At 41.3% G+C, this 12,628-nt stretch overlaps 1 protein-coding gene across 5 annotated transcripts in view; it reads right to left on the reverse strand.

Moving 5' to 3' along the window:
- wwp1 (WW domain containing E3 ubiquitin protein ligase 1) overlaps positions 1-12,628 on the reverse strand; it is a 61,775-nt gene that overhangs the window by 20,318 nt on the left and 28,829 nt on the right. For 3 of the 5 annotated variants that reach the window (XM_062980206.1, XM_062980204.1, XM_062980203.1), the window contains 4 exons: positions 6,700-6,841; positions 4,274-4,398; positions 951-1,088; positions 796-862 (listed from right to left, as the gene is read on the reverse strand). In XM_062980206.1, coding sequence (XP_062836276.1) covers positions 796-862; positions 951-1,088; positions 4,274-4,398; positions 6,700-6,841 — 472 coding nt within the window. The remainder of the gene's footprint in view (positions 1-795; positions 863-950; positions 1,089-4,273; positions 4,399-6,699; positions 6,842-12,628) is intronic. The other 2 variants (XM_062980205.1, XM_008108422.3) reach the window with 1 other exon arrangement.

Genomic DNA, 12,628 nt, shown 5'->3' on the forward strand with positions numbered 1-12,628 from the left:
GAATTATCCAACACTTTTGTAGTCAATGTTTTCAATATATCGTGATATTTTGGTGCTAAAGTCGTAAATACAGTAATTACTACATAGCACTACTGCGTATTGAACTACGTTTTCTGCCAAATTTGTTGTATAACATGATGTTTTGGTGCTTAATTTGTAAAATCATAAACTAATTTGATGTTTAATAGGCTTTTCCTTAATGCCTCCTTATTATCCAACATATTCGCTTATCCAACGTTCTGCTGGCCCATTTATGTTGGATAAATGAGACTCTACTGTATTTAGATTTGTTACATGCATTTTGTACTCTACATTGCAAGAAATAAGACAATGAGTGTGTAACCTAAATAATCAAATATTGTTCCTAGTTCACTCTAGTCTCTGCCCCACTCATCATTTTTACATATTCATTTTCATTAATGTAAAACCCTTTAAGGAATGAACTTTAAATTTTTGTAAAACGTCATGTACACATATGCTGTAAAAACAGAATGGAAATGTGATATGCTAATCAATTCATTGAATTTGTTATTAGCAAAGTGTCTCTGCTCATTTAGTAGAATAAATCATTTCACATGTCTTCCCCCTTGGAAAAAGAACTGAAATACCAGTTTTATCAGTTAGTCATAAAGACTCAGAAACAATGGATACATTTGGAGCTTATAGTCTGCATTTCTCAGTCTAGAATTTCCCTAAAGAAACTGAAAGGCAACCTCCATATTCTGTAAATTAGGTAGATTTCTTTTTACATTTTAACATGGTAAAATTTATGATATTCTTTGTAAGAAATCTGACCTGGAAGTGGTTCTTGCAGATGTTTCTCTGTTTTCATGCAAAGCATCACCATTTTGCTGGATTTCTACTAAACAGTAGAAACAGAAGATTAGATTTCTCCCCCTCTTAGGATGAGGCATAATAAAGATACTTTTATCTTCCAAATTTTAACTTACTGGTTACTAGTGAACTGTGGTTTGTAAGAGATTCTGGTTCAAGCACCAAACCATCAAGCACTATTATCAATTCTCCTGTTTGTACCAAGCCACTTTTATTTTCCAATGAGAGTTTCAGCTGTTCTTTGACTCCTTCTACTAAAGAGAAAATGTATTGTAAAGATCTAGTTGGTACAAAACATTTGATAAATTATTTTAAAAACACATATGTATAAACCTATTTACAGACATATTAACAGTCTTTAGACTTCTTAATTCAAATTTTAAACTAGAACTATTTTAACATAGTTGCCCAAAGAAAAGAGATATTTCAGTACAGTGGTTCACTTTTTCAGAGCTATGAATCCTTAGAGCACCAAATGAAATCTACAGTCAGAAGATACATCATGAACAAAAAATCCTTACTATGAAAAATTGATAAAAGACTAATTTTTAATCTTAAAAATTTCTGTAATAGGAAAAATGTGAAGTAACAAGAAGAAAATCAAGAAAAAATAATTTTTTCAGCCTGTTTACAGATATTTTGAACCCATCCATGGACCATCACGTGTCCATGGTGCTAAGGTTAAGAACCTCTGCTTTAGGGGTATAGCCCAAATTATTTATGGCGCACATTTCATAAATTATCAGTACAAAAAGAAGACATGTATGATAAGTACATTATCTTCACACACACAAAACAGCCCCTAAGGTCACATCCCAGATCTTTCCCAAGCATTTTGGCATTCCTGGAGAGATGCACTGTGCAGATCAAGGAAATTAATTTACACTCAGTGTAACAGAAAGACATAAAAATGGAAATTCTGAGGTAGAGAACATATACAAAAGTGGTTCACAATTCAATCACTGGCATCTCTAGGTAGAGCTGGCATGACATCCTGACTGAAAATTTGGAGAGCTACTGACAGTGTTGAAAACATGGAACCAGATAGACTGAAACAATGTTGCTATGCTACATTGTGGGAATGGCCTTTTACCTATATATTTTGAGATGCAGTCCTATAGCTCCTATCCTTATAGTTTTATTTATATAAATATGAATATACCTTATGTTTTGGACATGTACATACCAACAGATGTCAGTAAAGCTTTACTACATTGTACCAGCTGAGATTTCATGTAAGAAGGAAAGCAACTTAAGTTCAGAGCTAGGCTGCTTGTCATAGCACCAACCTCAAATATGTGGCAAATATCATGCAAAGGGCCTTAGCAATATTCTCCCTTTATATACATAAACTACAGTAGAGTCTCAGTGATCCGACTTTCACTCATCCAACACTCCGTATTATCCAATGCCCCTACCCTCCAAAAAAGCATGCACAAACTGCCCCCGCTCCCAGCAGCAAGGCACCAAGGCGCAAAAATCGAGTGCAGCGGGTGTACCATGTCGCTGCTGCCACTACCTTTGCTGCCCGGACCCAACCCATTGAGTGAGTGAGCAAGGATGGTAGCAAAGGCAGCGGCAGCAGAACCAGGAGCCTGGCCTCTCCTTCCTGCCTCCTCTGGGCCCCAGTTCCCTACCCAGCTTGTCCTGGTGGTAAAGGCAAAGAAAGGGCGGGCGGGTGAGTGAGCAAGCGAGGGAGGGTGGCAAAGGCAGTATTATTGGCAGAACCAGGAGCCTGGCTTTCCTGCCTCTTCCAGGCTCCAGGCCCCTGCTCTGCTCGTCCCAACAGCAAAAGCAGGACAAGTCCAGCCGCCCTCCCTCACTCGCTCCTTCCTCCTCTTTTCCTGATGACAGTATTGATAAAGAGAATAAATGTAAGGGATCTGGGGAAGGCGTCCAAATATTATCAGCCTTGACATTTCACAACTGTTGGGGCTTCATAGCGGTTCCGCATTAGATGTTGGGATTTCTCTGAAGTCTAAGGGCGTGACTGCACTGTAGAATAAGTGCAGTTTGACACCACTTTAACTGCTGTGGCTCAATGCTGTAGGATCATGGGGTTTGCAGTTTGTTGAGGCCACCACAGTATGGCTGAGAAGGGTGAAGGCCTGAAAACTTCCAATTGCGTAGCATTGAACCTGGCAATTAAACTTCTTTACATGGCCTCAGAAGTGTACATATGTCCTCTGATAGTACAGTGGGTCCTTGATACCTGCTGGGGTTTGATTCCAGTACTTTTGTACCAATATCAATGGATGCTCAAATTCCATTAGATACAGTGACAGAATATCTGCCAATGTATCTGTCGATTTGTTGTAAAACATGATGTTTTGGTGCTTAATTTGTAAAATCATCATGTAATTTGACATTTAATAGTCTTTTCTTTGATCCCTCTCTATTATCCAACATTTTCGCTTATCCAGCGTTCTGCCAGCCCATTTATGGTGGATAACCGAGACTCTACTGTATATGTTTCTGTTTTGTCATGTCTTACAAACAGCTGTCATCAACTCAGTTTTATAACGAAGAAGTTGGGAGAGCCTCTGTTCCTCTCATCTTTAAAATCTACTTGGGATAAACAGCTGGGATAGTAATAGAACAATATTCCGAACACACTACCCGCTATTGTTTGCTATGCAACATGAAAGATGGGTTAAAGATTCTTCTGTTCATGTGAGAGTGAATCAGTGGGTAGGTCTCGTGTTTCTGACACTTTTACCTCGATTCAAATTATTATTCCTGATTATTCCAAATTACCTTTGTCATCTAAAGAAGAAAAGCTGTGAAGTGTGTTTTCATACAATGAGAAAAACTGAATGATCTAACAGAATGATTTTATTAATTAGATTGTGTATACATTGAGAAAAATCTTGATAAATGAATATGCATTAGCATTTGAATTAGAAAAATGTTTTGTTAATTGTAACCTTTCTAGATTACCAACAAGGTGGTGTTGTGATAACATGCCAAGGTGGAAGACATTCTCATTTTATGCAACACAGAAAACATTACAACTGAAACTTAAAGTTACAGTCACATACATCAATGAAAACAAATACAGTAGAGTCTCACTTATCCAACACTCGCTTATCCAACATTCTGGATTATCCAACGCATTTTTGTAGTCAATGTTTTCAATATATCATGATATTTTGGTGCTAAATTCGTAAATACAATAATTACTACATAGCATTACTGCATATTGAACTACTTTTTCTGCCGAATTTGTTGTCTAAAATGATGTTTTGGTGCTTCATTTGTAAAATCATAACCTAATTTGATGTTTAATAGGCTTTTCCTTAATGCCTCCTTATTATCCAACATATTCACTTATCCAATATTCTGCCGGCCCGTTTATGTTGGATAAGTGAGACTCTACTGTATATGCCTTCTTATAAAAATGAGCAATTAATAGTAACTAAACAAATTTATAACTTACATCTTCTATTATGTATTTCCAAAGCGTGTCTAAGATCTACAGTGGCTTTTCCTAATAAAGCATCAGCTTTTAAAGTATGATGGCTCCAAACTCTAAATTCCAAAGTGGTCTGTGGAGTCACATTCCTGCAAACAAACACATTTAGGGTAGGGCTTTAAAAAAAATAGAGACATGTAGCACATTCTTCTCTATTAATTTAAGCATACTCAATATGCAGTATTGTTACCTGAACACCTTCATTTCATTTAATCTACATTACATCAAATAAGCAATGTTTATTGTTTTTGGAAACCTTCTAACCCACCAGTAAAACAAAAAAAGTGAAAGAATACCTAAAATATGACAGATTTGCAAAATATGTGCCTTGTTTCTATTGTTATACTAACCCTTCCAGAGTAATATTTTGATCTTGTATTAGGAAACCTTTTCATAATAATTTTGGTGGCTAGTAATTTTTAAAATATTTCATGACATCCTGTGTGTGTGTGTGTGTGTGTGTGTGTGTGTGTGTGTATACACACACACACACACACCCAAAACAATATATAAAATTATGAATAGCAACCATAAATAAATTCAGAAGGAAGACAAGAATAAAAAGAATAAATTCACAAATCTGTAGGGGATACATTCTAAAGCAAACACACATGTGAGTAACCTCAAACCATGGATAATAACAAACTATAGAATTACACTGCAGAACCAACAGAGGCCCTTAAACACTTCAGGTGTGGGGATATTTTTGGAGTATGAATATCACATCCGTGGTTAAAGAAATGATACTGTACTTGTACTATTTGCAGTGTAATGATACAAGTACTACTGATCCATATGAATGGAATTTTCAACTAGTAACAAGAAAGCTCCTCAAAAGTATATTGTCTGACTTGATATTTGTTTTATCCCTTTGAGTACCTTACACAGAAAATAACTATTTGGGGGCATGTACAGGCTGAGTATTTCTTATCCAGAATTCTGAAATCCCAAAAGCTGAAAATCCCCCCATCCAGACAGTAGCTGCAACAATGATGCCTCTGGTCACTGAGGATAAAATGAGTGTCTGGAAGACCCATCTCCCACAAGCAGCCACTTATGGCCACCACTGTATCTGGGAAGAATGAGTGAATAGGAGTAGCTACAGTTTCAGAAAGGAACAACAGATTGTACCACCAGCCTTCTCCTTTTCCATCAGCATAGTGCTCTGATTCTTCATTTATGATGGCAAGCAGTCCTTCTTCCCATTCCATTAGTACCAGGAGCCAGTGCCCAGGGCATGGGACGTGAGTGCAGAAGGCTGCATTTTGCTCTGCACTGTCTGCCACTGCCCTCTGGCTAAGCAGTGGGACTCCTTCCAGTTGATAAATATACCAGTTGAAAAGCACATGAACTGGCTCAACCAGTGAAACAGAACTAGAGGCTGAAGCACAGGAACTTTCATGCCAGAAGTCTTGAAAGGGAGATTCAAGGGGCATTTTTCTCAGATCTACACTCAACCCCTCTCAGAAAAAACCCTCCCACATGGCAATCTCCCTCCATTTTCCCCACAAAATGGAAATTAAAAAATCTGGTTCCAAGCATTTCAGATAAGGAATGCTCAACCTGCATTGTTTGATCATATGTACTCTTTTATCACTCCTGTATTGCTTTATCATATGTACTCCTTTATCACTCCCCTTTTATTGATTATACATACTGGTATCTGTTTATTTAAACAGATGATGCTCCAGCGATGTACACAAGAGTTGCTGGAACTTTACAGTAAATTGGTTGTTTATTGTCTTTTCGGGTGGGGCGGGGTGGATTAAAGTAGATGATTTTAAACAATGATTTTTAAATTACAATTTTCAAATTACGTACAACTTGTTTTAATATGCTTAATTTGTATATGTCCTTTTAAACTGGTATATAAACTGGTTCATGTGTTTTAATTAATATTATATGTTGTATTTCAACATGTTATTTCTGTCTAGATCCATAGGAAGATGCAGGTAAGAAATAACAACAACAATTCTGCTAGAAATCATTCATATCATTTTTTTTTACATAGCAAGTATGAAGTATCTTTCCCTATAGAACAAACTACATTGCCACAAAGTAAAACTTGGATGACTGTAATTTGTATGCTTACTCAATGCTCTTACCATAGCATTATTTATGCAATCATTTATCTCAAGGGTGAAAAATATCAACATCAAAATCTATTTTATGTACAGCCCCCACCCCCATATTTGCTTGATATAAACCATATTAAATGAGGAAAAGAATGCAGATCTTCTGTGTCTATGTTGTTGTGCTGGATTGATGAATAGGAAATAAGGAACAATCCCCAATTTGTACCTGTTGAATAATGGGCTCTAGTGCATGTCAAACCTCAATAAATATAATGAACAAGAAGTAAAACAGATTTAGGGGAAAAATCTACTTACACAGTCAGTTGTTCATCCCATTTTGGATTTGAGGAACTGTTGGATTTAGATGTTTTCTTAATTTCACTATCTGCTACTACTTCTGTATAGATGGCAGTTCCACCAAACCAGTTCTTTTTTCTTTTCAGTTTGGCACTACAAACTAACAAAAAACATTGCTTATAACTATGAGAAAAGATTTCATAATAGAAAATGACATTAGTTACATTAGGTCAACAATAATGAGTAACAAAGCATTTGTTTTTACAGCGTATGCTTTAATAATGCACCTAACTCCAAGAGCCAGTTACAGCAGGCTTACATGCAAACATAAAAAGGAAGGCACTATATTGTACTGTTTTAATTATTGTAACTGTTCAGTAGGAATGTATTAAAACTCAAAAAGGCTACCTGAATTTAACAGCTATTTTGCTTTTTTTAAGGCAGCTACATTCTGTTTGCTTAATGTGTAACACTACAGATTGACATTATATTACATTAGCAAGACAGTAAAAATATTTTATATTGTGTAACAAAAAGTTGTAAAAGCTCATTCTCTCAATTTTATTTGTGTAATTTCCAAACAACATATTATCAAACAATTATACATATAATAATAATAACTCAAAAGACTAATTAATTCTCTTACCTTTATATTACTTGTTTCTATATAGGGAAGCATACATTGTCAAGGACAGAACGCCACAAGATTCAAAGTAACAGAGTTTATTAGATTACAGAACTCAAAAATGCCCGTAAAACACAAGGGCCAGGCAGTTTTTGCCTTTAGGAGCAAAAAGGGGCAAAAGTAAATGTTCAAAAGATAAACCGGATTAAACCGGAGTTTAATCCGGGTAAAAAACAAACTGCTTGCTTCAGCCTGGGTATAAACGAAACGAAAGCCAAGGAACAAAAGATACAAAGAATGCAACTAATTGGCAGCAGATTCCTCTCTGCTGCCAACACTGTGCTTAGAGTAACTTGCGTCGCTCCCCCACACACACAGCAGACAGGATCTCCAACACGAGTAAATCAGTCAAGGATTGTAGCAGTTGAGTAGACCAGTTCCGTTCCGTAGATCAAAGCCAGAAGCAGACGTTTGTAGTTTTTCCAAGTCCAAGAAGGGGGGAAGACAAGCCGTGGTCAGTTCAGTCCGAGTTCTCAAAGCAGGAGATGGCGTCCGTCAAGAAGACGACGGAAGGTCAAGCTAATAAGAGTAAGCACAGGTTTGCACAAACAAATGCCCACACAATCCCTCCCGCCGTCCGACCCTGGATTCCAAACAACTTACGTCACAGCACAGGAAAGCACACAAGTCTTCAGGGAAGCGTCCCACACACACACGGATCCCAAGCGTTTGCCCAGATTACCTTGCCCAACGCAATTTGCAATTGCTCTCAAGCCCCATTTTATGCCAGTTACAAATCTTCATCACTGTCAGCTGTCCTCCTTAACCCGGGCGTTTCCTCATCACTTTCCTCGTCAGAGCTGGAACACCTCTGACTACGCCCAACAGCATCTCCAGCTGTGGATCCCGTCCCATCCCTCCAGCTAAACCATGGGTCTAATCCTGAAGGTCCCCATTCATCTTCTGTCCCATCATGGCCAGTGGCACCCACTTCCTCCCTTACCCGAGTCCAATCCATCTCATCCTCCTCTGAGCTAACCAGCCCCTCCTCCATTCTCTCCGTAAACCCTTCGAAAGACTCCTCGTCAGATGGTGCTGCAAATATGTCTCGCAGTCTTTTTCTCTCTCGCTCCTCGAGAGTATCTGACTCTCGAGGAGTCTTACGCCCACGTCTGTCAGTAACAGAGCCATGAGGCTCAATCATAACACTATCCCCTCTCACAAAGGCCTCCTCCCCCGATGGCGGAGAAGTGGCAGTGATACCCTCCGCTATAGCACCACGACGACTAGAGGTATCAAGTTTCAACAGCGAACGATGAAAGACTGGATGGACCTTTAAACTAGACGGTAAACGCAAACGAAACGCAACAGAAGAAATCTTTTTAACGATAGGAAAGGGACCCAAATACCGAGGCGCAAACTTTCCCCCAGCCTGTTTAATATGTTTGGAAGATAACCACACCAAATCCCCTTCTTCCAACTCCTCCCCTGCCTGCCTGTGGCGGTCAGCCTGAGTCTTCTGCGTTGCCTTAGCTTCCAACAGTAAGCGACGGGCAACATCATGCAATGCAGCCATTTCCGAAGAGCGGTACACAGGGTCCGAAGAGACCACATTGGTCGACGGCGCCACACCTCCCCGTGGGTGAAAACCATAAGTTAGCTCAAATGGCGTATGCTGACTAGACGTGTGCACCGCATTGTTGTAAGCAAATTCCGCCACCGGTAACCACTTTACCCAAGCCGTGGGTTGATCTAAACAAAAACAACGCAGATACTGCTCTAAGAGCCCATTAACCCGTTCCGACTGTCCATCCGTTTGCGGATGGAAAGCTGAAGACACGTTTAACTTAGTCCCCAAACACTCATGGAAGTGTTTCCAAAAGCGTGACACAAATTGCGGAGCCCTATCTGAAATAATCACCTCGGGTGCTCCGTGCAAACGATAGATGTGCTTTGTAAATAGTAAGGCCAACGTAGGGGCCGCCGGAATGGTTGAACAAGGAATAAAATGAGCCAGTTTACTAAATAAATCCACCACCACCCAAATACAAGTATAACCCCCAGACTTAGGCAAATCTGAAATAAAATCCATGGAAATGATTTGCCATGGCCTCTCCGGAACAGGTAAAGACGATAACAACCCTCTAGGGCGCCCAACAGGCGTCTTACTCTGCTGACAAACGGCGCAGCTGTCACAAAAGCGCAGAATGTCTTGCCGCATCTTTGGCCACCAGTAGCTCCTGGTGATAAGCTGTACGGTCTTGAACCTGCCAAAGTGCCCAGCCATGGGTTCGTCATGGTGGGCTCTAATCACCTCCAACCTGAGGGTCCCTACTGGTACGTAAACCTGCCCCCTACGCACCAATACCCCGTCTTGATCCTGGAGATGCGGCAGTATGGTACGGTTACCTGCAGAGAGCAGCATCAGTTGCTCCTGAGTCCACACATCATCCTTCTGAGCCTCAAGGATCTGGTCATGTAACCCAAGCTCATTATCTACAACACACAGAGAGGCAGTAGGCAAGATGGTCTGACATACTACCTGCTCATTGGTCTTAAATTCCGGCTTGCGGGATAAAGCATCGGCCCGCAAGTTTGCCTTCCCCTCCACGAACTGCACCTTGAAGTTAAACCTGGAGAAAAACAAAGCCCAGCGGATTTGACGCTGGTTTAACTTCTTTGCTGTTTGCAAGTGCTCTAAGTTCTTGTGATCAGATCTGACCACGATCTGGTGCCGTGCCCCTTCAAGCCAGTGCCGCCACACCTCAAACGCCACCTTAATCGCCAACAACTCCTTCTCCCATATGGTATAGTTCTGCTCGAAGGGTGTTAGTTGCCGCGAGTAAAATCCACAGGGACGCAAGGTCCCTGAGGAATCCTTCTGAGACAATACAGCCCCCAACGCGTAGCTAGAAGCGTCCGCTTCTACCACGAACGGTCTGTCAACATCAGGATGGGTTAGTATGTTGTCTGATTGAAAACTAGACTTTAGTTGTAGAAACGCCTCGTGAGCTTCCCGCCCCCACACAAATGGCTGTTTCTTGCGCAGAAGCTGCGTCAAAGGTACCGTGAGCTTTGCAAAATTCGGAATAAACTCCCGGTAGTAATTAGCGAAACCCAAGAACCTTTGTACATCCTTCTTAGTCTTCAGCTCCTGCCATGAGTTGACGGCGTCAACCTTATGTGGGTCCATTTTAAGTTCCCTACCTGACACTACATGACCTAGGAACTCCACTTCAGGCACATGAAAGACGCACTTGGAAGCCTTGGCGAAAAGCCCATTAGCCCGCAGTCGGTGCAGAACCTGCTTGACATGTTGACGATGTTCTTTCTCGTCCTTAGAAAAAATCAAGATATCATCCAAATAAATCACTAAAAATTGGTCAATTAGGTCCCTGAACACATCGTTCATGAACCTCTGGAATACCGCAGGAGCATTACAAAGCCCAAAAGGCATGACTCGGAACTCGTGGCATCCGAAACACGTGTTAAATGCCGTCTTCCATTCATCCCCTTCCCGTATACGGATTAAGTTATAGGCCCCCCGCAGGTCAAGCTTGGTAAAGACCTTAGCCCCTTGCACCCTTGATAACAGTTCCGAGATTAAAGGCAGCGGGTACCTATCCCGAATGGTGTATTTGTTTAGGATCCGATAATCGCAGACCAACCTAAGTTCCCCAGTCTTTTTGGCTACAAAGAATACCGGTGCCGCAGTTGGAGAACTAGATGGGCGAATGAACCCCTTGGCTAAATTTTCATCTAGAAACTCCCGCAAAGCTTGCCTTTCCGGTACAGTCAAGGCATACAGCCTCCCTGCTGGCAGTTTCGCACCTTCTGCCAACTTGATGGCGCAATCATATGGCCTGTGCGGTGGTAATTTGTCCGCTTCTCTTTTACAAAATACATCAGAGAACTCCCCATACTCAGCAGGCACTCCCTCCATATCAGAATGAGTAACATTTAGAGTGCAACAATCCTGCCTCTTTAAGATCACTTTACGTGTTGCCCAATCTACTTGTGGGTTTACTACAGCTAGCCAATCCATCCCCAGGATCACATCATATCTAGGCAAGCTCGTAATATCCCACACAAACGTTCCCGTTACTCCCTGCACCTCCCACGTTACTGCTGAGGTTTCATGGTTAACCACCCCAGTCTCCAGCAGTCTCCCATCTGCTCCTTCCACCCACACGTCGCATGCCTTGCGCACTCTAGGAATGCCATGCTTCTTAGCAAACTCAATATCTACATAGGAGACCGTAGCCCCTGAGTCCAGCAGTGCCAAAGTAGAAACAAGTTCCCTTCCCCCAACAGATAATGTAATGGGTACGAAAACATGCTTCCTCCCCTCAGTTGACTGCTTGAGGAGCCCTAGTGCGTTGGACTCACGTCGCACTAGGGCTGGCCTTTTCCCGAAAGCTGGGAAGGTTTCACATTACAATTTTTGGCAAAATGCCCAGCATTCCCACAGTACAAACACAAGCCCAGCTGCCTCCTACGGCTCTTTTCCTCTGTAGACAGCTTTTTAAAGACTCCAAGCTCCATGGGCTCTTCCCCCATCACCACAGGTGCCCTGGTTACATGCATGGGTGGCGCACACATTGCTTTTGAGTGTTTACGAGCCTCGAACCTTGCGTCTAAACGCAGCACCTTAGCTACTAAGGCGTCCCAGCTTTCAGCCGGCTCCAAGCGTGCTAATTCATCCTGGAGCATATCACTTAACCCGGCAGTAAATAAAAGCATGAATGCATTTTCCCCCCAATCCAGCTGGTGGCGATACAGGTTAAACTTATTTAAGTAATCCAAAACAGTCCCCTTTCCCTGTTTCAACCGATACAGAGCCCACCCAGCGTTCTCCGTGCGGAGAGAATCCCCAAAAGTATCAGTTAACAACTTTTTGAAATTATTCAAATTGTCCTTGACTGGGTCATTTCCCAAAATTAAATTAGTGGCCCATTGTCCTGCGGGACCGGTCAACAAACTCAAAATAAAGGCCACCTTGCTAGTGTCTGTAGGAAAAGCATGAGCACTGAGCTGAGAAAAATAAAGCTCCACTTGTGCCAAAAAGGTTGGCAACTTGCACCTGGTTCCGTCAAAGCGTTCAGGAGTCAAAACATGTCCTTTCACAGCCTGAGCTGTTTGGCTAACGGTAAAAGCCGTTTGCAATTGGTCTACTTTGGCCCTTAACTCATCCATCGTCTTCCTGACGGGTTTATTGCTGCAATAAACTTTTTATGGGCGTTGGGCAATCTGTCAAGGACAGAACGCCACAAGATTCAAAGTAACAGAGTTTATTAGATTACAGAACTCAAAAATGCCCGT

The sequence above is a fragment of the Anolis carolinensis genome, chromosome 4 (genome assembly GCF_035594765.1).
Source record: "Anolis carolinensis isolate JA03-04 chromosome 4, rAnoCar3.1.pri, whole genome shotgun sequence".
NCBI classification, from domain to species: Eukaryota; Metazoa; Chordata; class Lepidosauria; order Squamata; family Dactyloidae; genus Anolis; species Anolis carolinensis.